The sequence below is a fragment of the Lepidochelys olivacea genome (assembly GCF_965140295.1).
Source record: "Lepidochelys olivacea isolate rLepOli2 genome assembly, chromosome: 4".
NCBI classification, from domain to species: Eukaryota; Metazoa; Chordata; order Testudines; family Cheloniidae; genus Lepidochelys; species Lepidochelys olivacea.
Window position 1 is genome coordinate 21,910,419 of NC_140414.1, and position 21,017 is coordinate 21,931,435.

General features: G+C 44.3%; 1 protein-coding gene across 3 annotated transcripts in view; it reads right to left on the reverse strand.

Moving 5' to 3' along the window:
- ANTXR2 (ANTXR cell adhesion molecule 2) overlaps positions 1-4,812 on the reverse strand; it is a 173,594-nt gene extending 168,782 nt beyond the window's left edge. For 2 of the 3 annotated variants that reach the window (XM_084627184.1, XM_084627182.1), the window contains exons 1-2: positions 3,994-4,616; positions 490-561 (exon numbers count right to left, since the gene is read on the reverse strand). In XM_084627184.1, the coding sequence (XP_084483310.1) occupies positions 490-561; positions 3,994-4,133 (212 nt within the window). In that variant the 5' untranslated portion in view covers positions 4,134-4,616. Of the gene's footprint in view, positions 1-489; positions 562-3,993; positions 4,617-4,696 lie in introns of those variants that run through there. The other variant, XM_084627183.1, reaches the window with a different exon arrangement.
- Positions 4,813-21,017: the final 16,205 nt, after the last annotated feature.

A 21,017-nucleotide genomic window follows, 5' to 3' on the forward strand; every position in this document is an offset into this window, starting at 1 on the left:
AAAGTTTGTTGCATATATACAATGCATATATTAAACTGGCGCAAACTTTAAACACATGCCTGCACTTGAGAAGCAAAAGCTTTCCCTTACTTTTAGGCTGGATCACATATTCACTTTAAATTTCCTGATATCTTTATCGTGACCTCTAAAACTTAGGGTAACACTAAACAATCGACACAAAAAAACAATATATCAGAATCCACTGATGTTGTTTATGGGAGAAGCAATGTTAAAAAAAATAATCAAATCAGATATAACAACAAATTAAGAATCCAATATTTAAAGATGTTTGCAGATTAACATTTTACTAAGATCCAAACATGGTGACATCATAAAGTGAGAGTTTATTGTCCTGTTTATCTGAACATTAGAGTTCAAATGCTTTATATGCTTATGAAGGGTTTACAGCTGATAACCTTCCAGAAAGATTTGTTTTGTAACATACCCCAGTATCAATTAAAAGCAGAAGCTACCAAAGGGAAAACATACCTCACAAATCTGTCTGTGAGTTGTTTTACAAAATCATAGATCTCAATCCAGTTCTGTGCTACACTCCCAGATCTGAAAAGAAAACAAAAAAACAGGTTAGTATGTTTTAGCTCAGGGAAAGTAGACAAAGATTACAACTTAAATACTTCCATCCATTTAATTTTTTCAGGGGAAGGGGGCAGGAATAGCTATTGCCATAATACATTACTACATTATTTCAAATGATCTCCAGCAGGTTCATGGGGGTTCTGCCACATCATCTTCCTGTGATAATCTGTCAATCTACTGCATAGTATAATGCATTTAGCATACAGCACAATATGGGAAACTGCACATCAGTTTTGTTAGAATGTGCTTCTCTGGGATGCCCAGGTCCACAGATTAAAACAGAGATGTTCACTCTTGCAAATTGAGGGCCTGCATCTCGCCTTTCTACCTTACGATTTTGCCTGTGGCACACTATGAACAAACTTTATCCCCCAAAAAAGGGGATGGCAGGAGATGCAGATAACTAGATCTGGTCCAAAAAAAACAAAAAAAAAGTTTACGGCACAGTTGTCGGTCAGAAAACGCAGTCAGTCAAAAATAAAAAACATTTTGTGGGAATGTGTCAGTTATAATTAAATTTTCAATGGGAAAAGTTGAAATGATTCACTTTTATTTTCTCATTTTGTTTCGATAATCATCATTAGTTATGTTACTATAGCACTTAGGGGCCTTAGTGATGGACCTGGCCCCTTGTGCTGGGCGCTGGACAAACACAGAACAAAAAGACTTGTCCCTGCCCCAGAGAACTTACAATGTTGAGATGTTTCAATACAGTAAAAATGTTCCATTTTAACTTTATTGTTTCAATTCATTTCTTTTATGCTGTTATCACTTCACTTCTCTCACACATCTCAGCTCCTTTTCCCAGGTTCAGAAGGTCAGAGGAGCTCATGATTCTTTGCCACTCCCTCCAGTCCCTGGCACAAATTCATAGGCCTTGGAGTTCCAGTCCTTTTCTCTTCAAACTTCTCTTGACAGAGTCTTTCCGTCCCATCCTTGGTCTTCCACATCCTTTCTTGCGGTCTTCATCCTCCCACGCTCTGTTTGCTGGTCCTCGTTCTCCCATTCTTATCACATGTCCAGCCCACCTCAGCCTTGCACTCTCCAGCCTATTGATCACGGAGAATCCCAAGTGCATCTTCCCTCTCATTTCTTCCATGCACACTCCATCTACCCTCCACGTGCCCGCCATTCTCCTCAGTACATTATTTTCTACTACCTGTATCTTCTTATCTTCCATTTCTGTAAGGCCCATCATTTCCCAACCAAACACATGTGGCATATGCTTTTCTGTCGTTTTTTACTTAGTTGTCAGTTCTACAGTATTCCTGCCTCCTTTTTCACTGCTGCCCATGCACACTGGATTCTTCTTTTCAGTTCTCCAGATCTCTCTCCGATGGCACCAAGTGTACTTCCCCCAAGTAGACAAATTCTTTCTTATGATTCAGCTTCTCTCCTGAAACTTCATTCAACAGGAATTCGTCTTCTTTCTCTACTTGAATAATTTCCATCTGTTTTGTGTTTACTTTCAAACCATGATCTTCAAACATAGATGCTTTTATATGGTATTAAAATATTAACTTAATATTACATTTGTGGGTGGTATTTAATATTGTGTTATATTGTAATGTTTTGCCATTATTGAAACAAAAAAGGTTTACTTTACAAAACAAGGTATTTTGACATGATTGAAATGGAACATTTCAATGGCTCTGAATCAAATTTTTGCAGAATTTTCGTTCTGTGGGAAATTTTGGCTTTTTGTTCTAGTTTGGACTGAAAACAAATTTCGGAATATCAGAATTTTCCATGGAACAGACATTCCATTCTTTGACCAGCTCTACAGATAGCTATTTTCCAGTAAGAGCTCAGACTGCTCTTGGCAAAAGAGAATCCTCCTCTCTTTCACAGAAGGCCATAAGGCAGATATCCTCACCGCCTTCCAGCACAGGGAAATTCACACCCCCAAAGACAATGCCAAACTGAATGAATTAACCATCTACAGTCACTTCCCCATACACCCTGTGGTAATCTCAAGAGAACTAAACACATAACCCCTCTTCCACTGTTCACCACATTTTGCTATAACCCACTGACACACGATATAGAACGTAACCTCACCAGGCACCTGTTCACCCACACACAGAGATACAATGCCACTCACACATCTCACCTACAACCCACAGACACAACCCCTGCCTACCAACACAATCCCACGCAGATACATACACACAAACCCCGCTTACACTCCGCACACAAATACAACCCCAACATCCCACCTATACTCCACACACAGAGGCAAACCCAACCTCTATACGCACACCCCAACTACACCCCCATACAGATACTCACACCCCAGACAGACACACACATCCAAACCCCGAACAGAGACTTCCACCGACCGCCTATACTCCACAGAGATACAACCCGACCATCCCATCTGTTCTCCACACGCACAAAGCCTACCCCCACATCCTCACCCCACCTATACTCACACAACACTCCCTACAAAGGGAGACTCCCACTACACCCCCATACAGAGAGACATGCCCCAATTACACCCCCATACAGAGACACACACAACCCACATCCTCATATAGAGACACACACCCCATGGAGCTACAAGCCTTCCAACTACACCCCACACAGACACCCACACCCTACCTACATACACACCAACTACACCCCCATGCAGACACACACACACCTCTACTACACCCCTAGGTGCTGGAATTAGGGGTACCGGGGGTCAGGCAGCACCCCCTGCCTTGAAGTGGTTTCATCATACCCAGGATTTACCGATTGGTTCAGTGGCTCTCAGTACCCGCACTGTGCAATTTGTCCCAGAACCCCCATCGAAAGAGAGACACACACACACCCCTACACCCCCACGCAGACACACACCCTCCCCATACACACCTACACCCCCACGCAGAGAGAGACACACACACCCCCACTTACACCCCCATGCAGACACACACCCTCCCCATACACACCTACACCCCCACTTACACCCCCACGCAGAGAGAGACACACACCTACACCCCCACTTACACCCCCACGCAGAGAGAGACACAAACACACACCCCACTTACACCCCCACGCAGAGACACCCCCCACTTACACCCCCACGCAGAGAGAGACACACACACTTACACCCCCACGCAGAGAGAGACACAAACACACACCCCACTTACACCCCCACGCAGAGACACCCCCCCACTTACACCCCCACGCAGAGAGAGACACACACACACTTACACCCCCACGCAGAGAGAGACACAAACACACCCCCCACTTACACCCCCACTTACACCCCCACGCAGAGACAGACACACACACACACACCCACTTACACCCCCACGCAGAGACACCCCCCACGCCCTCTCCCCAGGCCCCGTGCCCTTGGGGGTGGGGGGAGCCCGCCTGCCCGCCCCCCCCCCCGGCCCCACTCACTTGTCCAGCACGAAGTACAAGTCAAAGGCTCCGTGGCAGGAAGGCTCGTCCTGGGCTCGAACCGCCGGCAGCAGCAGCAGCAGCCAGAGCAGCCGCGGGGCCGCCCGGCGGGGCCGCATCCTGTCCCCGCTCGGCACCATCGCCCCGCTCCTCTCCGCAGCCTGCCCCTGCAACGAGCAGAGAAGCTGGGTCCGGCGGCTGCGGGCAGCGCGGGGCGCTCGGAGGACAAAGGGAGTTGCAGAAGACTCCTGGCGGATCCCGGAGGAGGCAGGATCCCTCTGGGTCCTCGTCCCCCTACCGCGGCCCCGAGGCGAGGGGCGCTGGCTGGCAGCTGCTGCGCTCCTCCTCTTCCCTCGCTGGCGCGGGGCTGGCAAGGTTCCTGGCCACACGCTCCCGCAATGGCGACCCCACGCCGGAGTCAAAGCGAAGCGCCACCCCACAACAAACCGCGCTGAAACTTTTCGGGGGTGGGTTGTTGGCCAGGAGCCGCCTTTTGTGGCCTCCTCAGGATGTGACTCATGTGCCCTAGCGCTGGTTCCGTTCGCTCGCGGACCTCCCCCCTCCCCGGGCACCGATCACCTCGGAAGAAAGGAAGAGAAAACCAACCGAACAAACAAAAAAGCAGCCAGCCCCTCCTGGGGTGTCTCTTTGAAAGGGGTGGGGATAGGGAGCGACTGAGCCTCTCGCACACACATGTACTTACAAGGGAGTCATTCCAGGACCATCCCCGAGGCGCCTGGCTTTGATTCAGTTGCCAGATTTCAAAAAATATAAAACCACGGGCTGAAGAAAAAAAAAAAGTATGACTCTGCTTTTATCATTCAGCATCAGGCTGAAACTTGACCTCCCACAAGCCCAGAGTCAGGGGTTTGGTTTTCTCTTTAAATCTGTGCCATAAGTAAAGCAGAAGCCTGACAAAAGTCATTTTTTCCCCACCCCCAAGAGAACATTTTTTCAGGGCTCCATCCTGCTGGGTGCTGAGTCCTGTGGCCCTGATCCTGCAAAGCATTTAAAACAGTGCTCAAACTAAAGCAAGGGAGTGCTTAAGTAGCTGGGGAGGGCAGGTCCTAGTGTGGTCAGTACCTTGCAAGACCCAGGCCTAAAAGCAGAGCTTAACTGTAATGGGAACTGCAATTTGTAAGTGGCTCTGAACAGAAAAGATCTGGGGTTTTCACTCTGCTGTCAGTGCAATTCCATGCTGACAAGCCCAAGCATGAAAATATCATGGAGTTTTTAAAAAAGAAACCTGATTTTCTTTTTCTTTTCTTTTTGACTTCGGAGCCTGTAGGATTCACATTTTCAAGTTCTTCTCTGGAGCCATGAGGCTCGGGAACTTATTTTTCAAATATGAACAGTAAGATTCTCATGTTCTACAATGACTAAAAGAGAGAACAGCATGAGACTACCGTGAGACCCATGCTAAAATTGCAGGAGAGGGTAATGCTAGTTATATTATGGAAATTTTTTAAACCCATGCTAATTATGAAACCCCTAATTTAAAGAAAACCTTGTTTTTTCAGGCATTTTAAAATAGTGTTGCCTTTTAGAGGGTAGAAATTTGGTCCCAGAGACTATTAAGTCCTTTACATTCAGGGAAGGGATGATGTCCTGGCAGCACAGGATCTAAGCCTATTCAGCAAGAAGACTCATGACTTTAAATAACGTATCACAGCAGATGTATGCCAACTGCCAAGATCAGATTTAACTAATGGAAGACTGGAATTCCAACTTTTTATGGATTGGTGTCTCCATAGTTGGGTGCACAATTTAAGACATCTTAAGGAGGCCCAATATTAAGAGGGTGGGTGTTCGGCATATCCTGAAAACCAGGATTCAACCAAAAATTGATGGCTCATCTCTAAATCGCTAGTCACTTTTGTAGATTTAGAATACACCCACACACTCTCACACTCTCACACTCTCTCTCTCTCTCTCTACTACTGTTCCAACAACTTCCGTGTCATGTTTGTGAATTTTCTGTAGACAATTTTTAATTATTTTATTATTTCAACTACACATTAGCTAGAGTAGATCAAAACTGTTTCCTTGGTACTCTGCAAACTGTAACCACCAAAATGTGATAAGGTACCGTAGATGGACCTTGCACAGCTAAATATGGAACAAACATTTGTTTTGGACCATAAGCTAAAGGATTCACTGCAAACGTGAGGTATTGTAAAAAGCGTTGTTTTGTACCACAAGAATATTACCTTTTAGATTTTTCCATCTGGGATTTCAGAGTTTTACAGAAGTGCAAACATGATTAATAGTCCTAAAATATTATCTAAAGGCTAGCATGCATACATTACATGTGAGTTACTGGATGGAAAATTCTGTGCCTATGACAATACCAACTCACAAGTAGTATTGTGTAAATTAAAGATATTGTAAAATTAAAAATAGATTAATCTAACCACTAATTCTTTGTTTCATTTTTGTGAGATTCAGCCACAGCCCCTTATGATCACTAAGCCTAAGGGGTCAAAATTACAGCTTTCATTTTCTCGGGAACACCACTGCCTTAATGCATCTCCAAATTCATTTTAACAGACTTTTTTTAATGCAGGAAGGAGGCCAAATTCAACCATTGTGCATGCAGATGTAATGCTGCTGACGTCAATGAAGTTGTACGGGTTTACTACATTAAATGTAGCCCTAGTGTAGACGTAAAGGGGCTGATCCTAAACTCATTCACCTCAGTGGTCCTTGGATGAGGCCCAAAATGAGCATTCCCTCTTAAAATATTAAACGATGGTTTCCCCAAAAAGCGTGGACACTATAATACTGACTTTTAATATCATATTTGCTATACCTGTTTAATAAACTGAACAAAATCCTGTCTTCAGTTTAAATTCCATATACAAGAATATTCAGTCAATAAGCTATACCATGCAGCTGTAGAGGAATATTGTACACCTCAATGGTAATATATGATGGAAGACCAAAGCCCAATGATTTTAACCACCTGACAATTGTTCTGAAATGAATGGCCTGCTGGAGAACGTCAGATGTTATTTGGGAGCAATTTACCACACTAATTTTGTTTCCACCTATTGTCAAATAAGTCATTTGTGCATAAACCTCTGTCTTTGATGAGCACTAGGCTGTACTGCCTTGTGGCTATTGTGAAATTGAATTTGTATGGAACCTTTGTACATACTGGGAAATATATATATAGATATGACATTACTGGCAATCTAAAAGCTCCATTTGTTCCCAAGATCCTAAAACATTTTTACACTTAAAATGTTTGATGCTTGGATTTCTAACCCTGACCCTTTTGTTTCCGTTTCTATGATATTGGTTCCATTTGGGTTTTCAGGAGGCTTTCATTTGTCTTTAGGCTACAATTACTAGTCCAGAATTAGTAATCCCACCTAATTTCCCCATTATAATCCATCTTCACGTGTAACTTGGCCCTTTGGTGTTTTATACTTTCCATCCTTTAAAACTCAGAAGATTCTCTTTGATTAAGAACCATTGGTGGAAATTCTGGTTTCATTTAAACCCCTGTAACACCATTGCTTTCAATGGAACTCTGGAGGTCTAAATGATGGCAGATTTTAACCCATAATTTGCTTTTAGTACTATTTAGCTCTTATATAGCACTTTTCAGCTGTAGGTCTCAAAGCACTTTACAAAGAGAGATGGGTATTGTTATGCTCATTTTACAGATGGAGAAACTGAAGCACGGGGCAGTTAAATGATCCTAAATGACCCAGTAGATCGGGGCAGAGCCAGGAATAGAACCAGGATAGGAATTATTCCCTCTGCTACTGCCCCTGCTATACAAGGGCTATAGAAACCTCATAGCTGGCTATGTTCTTAGCAGAGAGTGCCCTTTGTTAGACCCCTTGCAAGCCCTGCTGTGGCTGTTTCAGGTTGCAGACCTGTCCACAGAGAGCCCAGGCAGGGTTCCTGGAATGTTCAGCCCCAGATCAACCCGAAATGCCAAAGCCAAAAAGTATCTTAACGCCCTGCCTCCACCTAGGCTGAACTTGCGTGTGCGGTGCCGCGATAGACACAGCATACAATCTCCCGCCCAGGTTTCCTGGCAACCAGGCCAATGTCCTAGCTGTTGTACCACAGGGCCTCCCTTAAGATAAATAGACTTTCATCCTAGCCTGCGAAACATTGTGCATCTTCGGTTCAAGAACAATTGTGTATTGTTTGTAATCCTGAAAAATGTTCAAAGGAAAAACCTCATCTTTTACACTTCTCTCTCACGAGTCTAGATGTGGCGATTACGAAAGGGCTGCTTACTGCATGCTTTCACAATGGGATCTCCGTTGTGCTGTGTGTTGGTGGTATTAGCTCATCTTAAGTGATCACTCTCCTTATAGTGTGTATGGTAACACCCATTGTTTCATGTTGTGTGTGTATATAAATCTCCCCACTGTATTTTCCATTGAATGCACCCGATGAAGTGAGCTGTAGCTCACGAAAGCTTATGCTCAAATAAATTGGTTAGTCTCTAAGGTGCAACAAGTACTCCTTTTCTTTTTGCAAACATGGAGATATAACTCAAGAGAATCCTGACAACATGAGTCTTTAGATAAATGTCACTGAGATGTATTTGAGATAAATATACTGTATTATGGATTGATATTTTTATCTTCCTTGAATCTCTGGTCTTTTAATTAACATCTTTCTTGTTCATACATGGTAAAATACGAAAAGAATCATACCAACCATAAGCTAGCAAAATGGATGTCTTTAACATCCATCATTTCCTTGACACTTCTAACACAACCATTTCCCCCACTGAACTGATAGTCAAAATAGTGGGACTTCACACAGAATTTTAAATTGTATTTTTGCTGGGGATCACAACACAATTTCACTCTTTTGAGATCAAACAAATAAGACGGCATCAGGGAATACAGAAACTATGAACTACAAACATTTTAACAAATGTCATTTCTTATTAAAAGAGTGACTTTTGCAGGTTATTGTCACCATTCCTTGTGTGTCATTATATGCCATAGATCAATCTCAAAACTAGCCCTGTTACCATGGGGGAAAAATATGTACCGACATTATTACGTGTGTGTGTGTTTATTTTTGGCTTGAGAACAAATGCAGCAGTACAGAATGAAGTGCCTATATCGGACAGGAATTAAAAAATGGAATAATGAAAAATAGCTTTAACTATCTATAAAGTTATATATATGTAACTTTATGGATAGTTATATATATATATTATACACACACACACTCAGGGCCCAATCCTGTCATACTCGTATACCCTAAACTGCCATTGACTTTCAATGGGTTTGGGTTGCACAAGTATTATAGAATGGAGCCTTAGTATCACAAGAATCTCTTCCCATAAACATGCACAACTGCCATTGACTTCAGAAGTAGGTCCAAGAGCCACTAGCAATCTATAAGAGCCCACATTCATTAAACAATAAAAGATAGTGATAATTGGCCCAGTCATGACCCCCTGAATCCAGGCAAGGAGTGATCCCTCCCCAAGTTGACCTGTCCCCACTGCTGGCACTGGACCGACAAAGGATCTTCCATGAATAGCCAATGGGGCAGCACAGAAGGCCAGTGGGATGCACACAAACACACACAATTCCACAGGAATGTTAATATACCCACTGGAGCCATGGTGGGGAAGGACCACTGGAGACTCACACCTGGCATGGAGGCAGACAAGGCTTACTGCTGATCCCTCAGGATTGAGGTGGATCTTGCAGGGTCTGTATAGATCGCAGGACCAGATATGCAGCCTGTTGCACAGAAGATGGTAAACCCCCCTCCTCTTGAACAGTAAGGACAGCACTGCGTGAAGGCAACCTTATGGCGATTTCCCCCTCTTTAGTCTTCTCCCTCAGGATCCACCCCATGAACTTTATAGTGCTTTTGAGCTTGCCAGACAAAGAGCAAATAAACTATATTGCTCGTTTCCCATAGACACACAAGAACTTTAAAAAGGATTAAGGAATGACTAGTCTGTGCTTTATCAAATAACCAACAAAACTAAGACAAGTTTTAGATAAGTATAGATGGTTGCTTTATAATCAATTAAATTTAAGAAATGCTGAGGCAAGTCTGGCCTTTGTCTTTCCAGCAGCATTATGAACTAGCATTTGATGTACCAGAGAATGAGTGTCAAGTCTTATCATCAAAATAATGCTGAAAAATTAGTCTTTAGTACTCTAGAACCCAGCCTGGAGGCCCAGGAATTTTGGTCTGGCCTGTAATATATCTGTCATATTATCCAGTCTGTCAGGAAACCTTATTTCAAATGCATTTGACTATCCATATTTTTATACTGACCTTGCCTGCCAAGTGAATATTTATTAAACCCATGCTGTTTTCTTGTTTCCAAGTGTGGGAATTCCTTTATTCTTTTGCAGATGAGTCAAACAAGTTTTGTTGAAGTGGTTAGATGATACAAAGATGACGACTTATGTACATAAGACAAGCATATGGCTGTTTACTGTGTACACAAGAAAAGCACAGGGTTATTTATTCTTTTGGTTCCTTTTACAGCCCACACGATGACCAGCAACTTCTTTTTTAATTCCCAGAATTTATTAAAAAGTTCCCGCCCCCCCCTTCTAGAAATTACCTAGAAGTTCACAAATAAATTCATGCTTTCAAAGTTAGATTAATTTCTCTCTTTGAACACCATACCATTCCATGCAATTTAGGCAGCATTTTTCTCTCTTCCAGCACTATCAGTCTCATTAACGATTCTACAGTGCCGTTTCCTTCTTTAGAAAAAGTATATCTGTTAGCTAGCGGGGTTTGACAATACAGATTTGAACATCTCTATTTAATCACTGTCACTGTACACTTAATAGAGTATGGCCCTGATTCAGCAAGACACTTAACCACATGCCTAACTTTAAGCATATGAGTAGTTCCATTGAAGGCAATGGGGATGTTCACATGCTTAAAGTTAGGCACGTGTTTAATGAATTTAAACATGAAATTAATTGTTGAACGAAGGAAGAAATGATCAGTCATTTTTTTACTTCAGTGCAAAGGAATCACATTTTGTCTATGGTAAATTAATCTAATAGAAAAGTGTTCATAACAGATCTTTATTACTGCGTGCAGTGGATGTTGTTTGGATCTAGGAGAACAGGGAAACCAATGTTCTTTTAAAATGGGGCTTTTCAAAATGACATTAAGAAAAATAACCCAACAGCAGCAGCAGCAAAAGCTTTCAGACGGAAGATTAATGCATAAACAATCACAAGATTAATGCACAAACAATCACAAGATCAGCATCAAAATTTACCTCACAGGAAGTGGCAAATAGTACCATTTGAAATATCTTTTCTCCTTGCTCAACATTTAACACCACAGATAGATACACCACCTCCCTCCCCATACCCCCCAACTTTCCCCATTAGCACCCAACACAATCTGTTCCCTAATTTTGATTCTCCATGGCCCATCTCAAACGCCTACTTTCCTTTTGGCCCAGAGAGGATGAGTGGTGATAACTGGCCAGACCTTTGGATAAACAGCACTCTGTGAGAGACTGAAGTGGACATACCCCAAAACAAAAGCAACTGGAAAGAAATATTCACCCCTAATACTAGAAATGCCCCTTACATTTTAACATCCTGAGAGTGTTCATGTGTCCCAACTCTAAGCAAGGACGCATCCTTAGATACATGTCAACACAACTCCTTAAATGGCTCAATAGGACACTACTGAACAAGGCAAGACACCCCTTTGTCACAGCTTCTAGGTTGGCTCAACAGAGGGGAGTCTAACATGGTCAGCCAAAATCAAGCGAGTGCAAAACAAATTTTTTGCTGTTTAATTATAGAATATAAATTCTAGCCAAGATGTTGGAAGGTTGGTTGATTGCACTTTGTTTTCCAGGATGACTGTAAACAGTGAGACAACTCACTCTCTGTAGGATATGTAAATAGAGGCAAAAGTTTTTTTGAGGGAAATTTGGCTTCTGAATTAAATCATAATTGTAACTAACTATATATATACAAGGGCCAGATTCTCCATTCTTCCTGATCCCTGTTTGGTATGGGAATAGAGCGAGAGACCGGGGGCTTTCCGACACTTTTGGTCCTTCCCATATTCTGGGGCTTTCTGGGGTCTGCTCAACCCTGGATGTAAGTTAGAGGAGCCTTAGGGCTGCTCTAAACCACAGTGAGCTGCAGCAGTACCTGAGGGGACATTCTAGCAAGCAAGTATAGTCAGAGCCACACACCCTTATTTCCCCAGACACAGAAGCTGCAGGGCATATGGGGTGAGCATTGGAGAGCTGTTCCAGAGACCAGTTCTGCCACATACAGGACCCCTTTAGCGACCAAAACAGAACCTGTTTCCAGGCACCTTGTACCAAATACCCCTCTTGTCCCATCATGGGATATGAGGAACAATGATGAAAGTCAGAGTCTCATCTCCTGCAATGGGAGAACAGAAACTAAGTAAATGGCATGAGTTATAAAAGTGTAATAGCAGACAGGATGATTAGTAATAGAAACCTTTTGTTTTTCAGTTATAGATGTTGCCTACAGCTATTCTTTACCAAACCAAAAATAAAGAGGGTAGAGTTAAGCAATACAGGAACTTTTAAATAATTATTTGTGTGCATTGCACGTATCATCCAGATGGAAATGATCTGTCTAGACAAATCTGAGTCCTTATGCAAACTCAAAATTCCTCAGTAATCATTCCTTTCAGAAATAATTAAAGTGGTACCATTGTGTGTTGCAGTCTGTACTACTCCTTGAAAATGCAGGTGGGGGGGGGGGAGATCTTATCTAAAAGCAAGATATGCACAAGAGAATGCAAATATTAGCAATATTTTTGGACAACTAGAGAAGTTTCTGAAATCACCCGAACAGAGACTCTGCAAATCTGAAAATTCTGAGCACATTAATATTGTGCTAGGCGCATATGGTATCCTTATGGAACCATGATGGTCAAAATTGGCAAGGACCACATTATGATAGGTCCTTACAATATCAGACAGAAGCAAAAGAAAGCAGAAGGCCCCACTTGTTTTCCTACACGGGCTACCTACATTGCAGGTCATGGCTCACAGCAGAGGGGGAAAGACACTTCAGTGGGACTGCTACTCTCCATTCTGCTCAGCTGAGGTGGGAGTGTTTGGGCAGAGGCGGAGAAAGGAAAGAGCCAAGGTGCCGACACTGGTGCTGGCTAGCACAGAGCAGGAGGTAACTTGCTTCTGACCTGTGCCCATTGGCAGATCCAGGGAAGGAACTGTGACTCTGAGAATATCAACTCCCTCCCTGGTCTGCTGCTCCTGGGACCACTCATGACCCAGAGCAAATTGTGAAGGGACAATCCAGCCGTAAAAAAAAATTGTTTTAACTGTGACAATATTGTTGTGATGACCATTTCTGACTTCCCCAGCAGACAGTTGGCTATGCCAGGTGGCAAACCTTGGACAATAGACATTAACTCCCTGTAGCCAGAGGAATGATCTATTTCATAAAAAAGGCAATGCGTTCCTGAAATCAAGGAAGAGGGATCTGAAAAAGGAAACAGAGGTGGGCTCAAATACAAAGCAGTCCCTGATTTTGCATCCGCTGAATTCATTGGCGGTTTTGTCATTGACCTCAACAGAAGGAGGATCAGGCCCATGTTACTGTTATCAAAAAGCCGGATGTGAACCTTTGCTCTACTTTTGAGTATATTGGTTAAAAATTTACCAGTGTTTATTTAACCTGATTCAGAGTGAGACACACTGTAACATAAAGTCAACACTGCTTTCTGAGGATCGGGGAAGCAAAACCGAACATTACACATGGGAGGAAAAGTGTTACAAACAACTGCTTACACCGATGTTTGGAGAAAATTATGTAAATATTTATGCAAAGACAGCTTTGCAGAACACAGCAAGACGCATCAGAACTCCCGCTGCCGGTGCGCACATTCAGCAACACAGTTGGATCAACAGCCTGAAAAGCAGATGTGCCAATTTCCTGTATTGGATTATGATGAGTCCTAATTACGCCAGAGCTGTGGCAATGTCCTCTCTTCGTATGACTCTTAATTTTGTTTCAGATGTCAGCTGTGCAACCTGTTTCCGGTGCACAATCACTGGGAAGTTACAGCTACAAAATAACTACAAATAAGTTAAAGCTTAGCAATAACACTAAACAAGGGCTGCTGCTGATGCAATTTGTGAGCACTCTTTCCATTGACAGTGTAGAGTACAATAAGACACATAAAACACACAGATACCAACAAGGTTATAGTTATGTTTACAGTGTCTGAAATTCACTCCTGTACAAAGGGCCAGCACAAGGCACATACGCCACTTACATTCCACTTAAACCCTCAAAATGTGGCTTAGTGGGATTTACATTGTGTATATGCCCTTTGCACAGGGGTTAATTTCACCTACATTTAATTACCTAAGGTTCAGTTTTATAACATAATAATATCAGCAGAATTTTTTCAGTGGCCATGATTTTACCAAATGTGGCCAGAATTTTAGGGCCTGATCCAAAGCCCGTTGAAGTCAATGGAAACGCTTGTACTGAGCCGGTGCTCGGGGCAGGGGCAACACGCGAAGACCTGTGGTCCCCACGCCTAGGAACCGGACCTGCTGCTGGCCACTGCCAGAGCACAGCGCGGTGTCAGAACAGGTAGGGACTAGTCTGCTTTAGCCAGGCAGCACTGTCGACAGGACTTCTAACGGCTCAGTCGACAGTGCTGACCAGAGCTGCCACAACCCAGTGCTTTACATTTTGAGACCCAGCACTGGGTTGTGACCCACAGTTTTAAAACCACTGCTTTACCTTATTCCAGATTAATTTGCATGTGGAGACAATCCTAATTCACAAAGTGTTATAAATTTGTTCCAGATGGATCCAGTTGTCTCTTAGCAACTGGTGCTGCAAACCCCATCGAACTTTAAAGTGCTTTTGTTAGGAGAAGACTTTGGTTTACACAATGTATAGTGAGTCTTACCACAACCAGTCTTCCTTTTCATTGTTTGCTACACCACCACTTATAAAATAGTACATGACAGCAGTAAATTGTGTCATAAATGTACTAATATACTTCTTTGGTTGTTTCCAGACATAGGACAGAACAAGTTCAGGCATTTAATACATAGTATGGGCCAAATCATGCCACATTCAGGTGAGCAGTTCCAATAACCCTGTGAATGAGAGGAGCAGGATTTTGTGCAATTATTGTATCTGTGTTGGCCCCCAGAAAAACAATTAGCCACATAGTTATTACACATTTTAATAGACTAACATCACATTTTCATGACCCTTTCTTCAAATGGTCACCATTTTTAAAAGAATCTAGTGTATGTTATAAAGCAAGCGATGCTGGCATGTCCTGGCACATACAAATCTGTTCTTTATGGGACCAGGTGGCTCTAGAAAAGAGTGCTGAATGGTATTAAAAGCATGGTTCCACAATCTGTTTTATTTAGTGCTGCAAGCCGGTGAGTAAATACAATTCTAAGACACAGACAGGAATGGTGGTGACTTTATACAGAGATGATCAGCTGAAGCAGCACTAGGATACATTTACACTTTGCAATAGTGCCTTGGAAATCAGAAAGTACATCACAAAAGCAGATGCTGGAAGGCTTTATACACATATATAGGGATAAAGATTTCAGGAAATAAAATACAAGATATTGACCGATTGCCTTTGGGACAGAAAAATTAACTGCTCAGTAATACCCAAAGCAGAAGACCTTGGGCATTATATTGTCATTTCAGTAAGACGATATTTTATTAACTTTAAAATTCACTCATAATCTCGGTTTTCATATTAATAGAGCAAAACAACTAATTTAATACAGATGGACAGGAAAACAAATAAGTCATGATATCAAGAATGATCTTCCCAGGATGCCCCTGATGGCTACCTATAAGAGGACAATCATTTTTGTGGTTAAGGCATTAAATTTGGACTGAAGAGATCTGGGTTCCTGCATGAGATCAAGCAAGCCATTTAATCGCTCTGTGCCCCAGCTCTCTACCTATGAAATGGAGATAATTCTTCCTGCCCTTTGCATGTCTTGCCTATAGACTATAACTTCTTTGTGGTAGATGCTGTCTCTTGCTCTGTGTTTGTAAAGGACCCCGGACTATGGGGCTGTCTCCGCTGGGGCATCTCTCTAGGCACTACTCAAATACAGTGCCTAGCACTATGGGGTCACGGTCACCCGAATTCCCACACCAAGGCACCCCCTTGGCTCTCGACTGGGCCCCAGCATTACCCAGGCCTCTCCTGTGCCATGTCTGGGTGTTCCACCATACCAGTCCCGTCTTAAGAGGCTCAGCCCCCGCAGCTGAGCCCTGAATAGTCCATCCCTTCTCGCGGGTTATCAATAAACACAAAAGACATAAATGCAAACCAATCATCCCAGAGATATGGTAAAGCTCTCTTCCCTCAGAAGGCTTCTGTAAAGCTGTGGGCCCAGCGAGGCTCACCGGCTAGTGTAAAGGCACTATCCCGTCACAAGGGAATCTGTAACAGTCCACCTGAGGGCAGGGGGTCACCAGTCATCTGAGGCGTTCTTGCCTTTAGCCAGCCCTTGTTCCAGGAGCTGAGGACTGGAGACCTGTGCTCTTCATTGGTCTGCCCCCAACTGAGCTGGGTTTCTACCTTTTAAACTCCTCCCTCCAATTCTGGCATCTCTCACAGGTGTGGTGGGGCAGGGCCATCTGCTCCCACATTAGATCATTAACCCTGTGTTGCCCAGTGTGAGGTTTGTATACCCCATTGCAGCCACCTGCTAGGTGGGTCTCAGAGGCCATGTCTACACTACAAAGTTAAGTCGACTTTATGTAAGTCAATAGCGAGCCTCCGATTTAAGCAAGTTGATCTTGCATGTCCACACCACACTCATTGTGTCTGCGGAGTGCGTCCTCACTAGCAGCGCAGGTATCGACGCACGGAGGACTACACGGTGGGTAGCTATCCCACATTGCACATAGCTAAATGGAATTTTGGGGAGGGCTTGCAGTGCCTTATGGGACCAAAACATTGTCACAAGTGGTTACGGGAACCTGGCATTAGCCTCCCATGATGCACTTACCTTCCTCCCTGTAATCAACAGTAAACAAACCTAGCCTTTTTTGGAAATCCTGGGTTACCTGCTTGGATGCCATAGCATGATAAGCATGGACCCTGCTCAGCTGTACACTCTTGTTGTGAGCATTACAAACACCTCGCGCCTTATCCTGCACTATTTACATAGCTGAAACAGGAGCTGCAGCACAGAACAATGCAATGTCAACGCATCCTGCTGCAAGCCATAGAGCAAAACAATTTGCAGTTGCTGGTGACAGTCGGGCATCAGCTGAACACGGTTGGGGGACTGTTTCTGGTCCTGGGAAACAAGCACTGACTCCTGGGACCAGATTGTTATGTAGCTATGGGATGATGAGCAGTGGCTGCAGAACTTTTGAATGTGTACGGCCACTTTCCAGGAACTGTGTGCAGAGCTTTCCCCAGCACTGAAGCACAGACATACTAAAATGAGAGTAGCTCTGACAGTGGAGAATTGAGTGGTGATCACTCTGTGGAAGCTTGCAACGCCAGACTGTTACCGGTCAGTGGGGCGTCAATTTGGAGTGGGTAAATCTACCATGGGATCTGTTGTGATCCAAGTTTGCAGGGCCATTAATAGACTTCTGCTAAGAAGGGTAGTGACTTGGGGCAATGTGCAGGACATCGTGGATGGTTTTGCTGCTTTGGGTTTCCCTAACTGCAGAGGGGCAATAGACGGCTCGCGTATCCCTATCTTGGCACCACGTTGCCAAGGAGTACATAAACTGAAAGGGGTACTTCTCAATGGTGTTTCAAGCACTGATGGATCACAGGGGCCATTTCACCGACATCAACGTGGGATGGTCGGGAAAGGTACATGACGCGTGCATCTTTAGGAACATGTCTGTTCAGAAAGCTGAAAGCAGGGACTTTCTTTCCAGACCGCAAAATAAACATTGATGATGTTGACATGCCAATCGTGGTTCTGCAAAACCAGCCTACCCCTTTCTTCCATGGCTTATGAAGCTGTATACTGGCCGCTTGGACAGCAGTAAGGACCGATTCAGTCATAAGCTGAGCAAGTGCAGAATGGTGGTGGAATGTGCTGTTGGATGTTTAATAGGTCGCTGGTGCTGTTTGCTTACTAGGTTAGACCTCAGTGAAAGCAATATCCCCATTGTTATTGCTGCCTGCTGTGTGCTCCATAATATCTGTGAACCAAAGGGCGAAAAGTTTCCGCTGGGGTGGGGGGTTGAGGCTGATCGCTTGGCAGCCAATTTTGAGCAGCCAGACACCAGGACAATAAGGAGAGCCCATCAAGTTCTGTGTCTCCATGAGGCTTTGAAAACCAGTTTCAGCAATGAACCAGAGTAATGTGAAACTTATCTGTGTTATTCCTTACCAAACTATCCCCTCCATTGCATTTTCTCCTCTGTAAACTCCACCTCCACCAACCACCATGTGTTGAATGAATAAAGAGCCTTTTCTCCTCAACCCTTTTTGTTTTATTATGCACACAAACATACAGAGACTGCAAAGAAAAGTAAGATAACCTGGGGCAAAAGGGCTGATAACATTGTAAGGGGAGAAACAAGGAAAGCTGGACTGCAGATGCACTGCAATAACAACCAAAGGTGTGGGAATGGGCACCTTCTGGTCCTTGTACCCTCCCCTGGTGTTGAGTGCAAGGGATACCAAACTTTCCCTTCCTCCCGCCTACCTGCTTCATAGGACATTTGTGGGAGGAGGATGTGGAACTGGGCGATGATGGCCACAGGTTCTACATAGGCTGCAGAGGAACTCTAGCATCCAGATGCCTTTCTTGAACATCAGCCAGATGCCTCAACGTGTCTGGCTGCTCCTTCATAATCTGCAGCATCTCTTCCTGCTTGGCACACTCCTGTTCCCTGCATGCTTTCCTGTCCTCCCTGTCCATGGCAGGTATTCAGACAGTGAAACCCTCCATGCTCTGAGCTCCATCTTATCACTCTCGGAGGTGTGCATTAACTTATGGAACATGTCCTCCCAAGTCTTCTTTTTCCACCTTCTAATCTGGGAAAGTCTCTGTCCCGGTTTGGAGGATTCAGCTGAAACCTTGTCTGTTGGTTCAAGGAATACAAAGCACAAGGGAACCATTGACAGTGCATACATTGTTTCTGGTGCAAGGTTGATTATTTTTATTAAAAATACACCTCTTAATGCACTTCACTGCAAGCCACCAGGTAATCACCACCGCTGGCTATTGCAAGAGTTGGTTTGCTGCTCCAGCCCTGGTGAGTAAGGCCACGAGGCATGGGCAAGAGGTCTTGTGCTGCTACTTTTGTAAAGACATAATTGGGAGCACAATTGGGAACTTGAGAAATGCCCCCTTCCACCTAGCAACCTGGATGGGGCTTGAAGACAGGCACCAGTGTAAAGCTCCCCAAATAGTTTGTTTTTTACAAAGGCAGCACCGGGTTCGGGGATACACACAGGAAGCCATGCCCCCACTTTTTTCAATGCTGCTTGCAATACCCAGTGATCCCTTCCAACCACAGCCATGACACATTAGGGAAAGCATGGCTGTGTGACCCAGATTTCACCAAAGGTGGGTGGATTACTTGTTCTATTGTTCGCGGTTCAAGGGCTTGCATTGAAAACTTCCCCCATTTCCCCTAGGTGATCCAGTCACCTGAGGGTAACAGTGGCAGCATGGGAGCAGATGCTGCAAGCATCTGGGTACAAACCTAGTCCTTTGCACCACACAGCATTGCAGCACATGATGCCAGCAGAGTTAATACCGGAGTGGCGTGAGAAAGTGTCCTACCATGGTGGATGAAATAAGGTAGCCCTTCCCAGAAACCTTCTGCAAAGGATTGCAGAGAACCTCCATGAAAGCTTCCTAGAGATCTCCATGGAGGATTCCCGGGCCATCCCCGTGCACATAAAGTGTCCTTTTCGGAGAGCACCCTCTGCGTAGCTGGAGTGGCTACCAATACCCACTATACCTCCTTTTTTGTTCAGATTAAACATAAAAAATAATAGCATCTAGCCCCTACAGTCAGATTGGAAAGGTGCCTTCCCCGGCATCACGCTTGGCCGTCACTTGATCCTGTGAGCGGATGGGCTCCGGGGTTAAAAACAGTTCTTGGCTGTTGGGGAGAATGGATCCTCCACTTGCCTGCCTCCCGTTCTCCTCCTTCTCCTCTTTCTCATCAACAACGTCCTCCTGCTGGGAGGTATGCACGCTGCCTTTTGGGGTAGAGATGGGGTCGCCGCCGACAATCGCATGCAGCTCCTTGTAAAAGCGGCATGTCTGTGGGGCAGAACCAGAATGACTGTTCTCCTCCCTTGTCTTCTGGTACGCTTGCCGGAGCTCCTTTATTTTCATGCGACACTGCTGCATGTCCCTGATGTAGCCCTTCTCTCCCATGCCCCGTGCGATCTTGGCATAGATGTCAGCATTTCCTCTGCTGGATCGGAGCTCTGCCTGCACAGACTCTTCTCCCCACACAGCAATAAGATCCACCACCTCCTGTGTACTGCAGGCTGGAGCGCTTTTGCGGCCTTGAGTCTCCATGATTATCTGTGCGGGTGAGCGCTCCACGCTGATCAAACAGGAAATGAAAATTCAAAAAAGTTCCCCTGTCTGGTTCCTGTGTACCTGGCTGCTGTGCTGTGTAGTTGAAAGTGCTCTCAGGAGTGGTCACAGCTGAGCACTGTGGGACACCTCCTGGAGGCCAATTAATTCAATTACACAACACAGTGTCTACACTACCCCCAAGTCGACACATGGGTGTCGATTCAAGCACTACACCTCTCGCAGAAGTGGAGTACAGACGTCAACTTTACAGGTGACTTAGGTTGGCGGAAGGGACTCGGTAGTGTAGACATGTGTTATTACATCAACTTACTGCGGCTTCAGTTGACCTACGTTTGTAGTGTAGACCCAGCCAGAGGCCCCCGCTGTGGGCTCAGCATCTCCTACATGCATCAGAAACTTTGGTCCCAGTTTTACACATCCTAGATGGAATGTGTACTGCCATTTT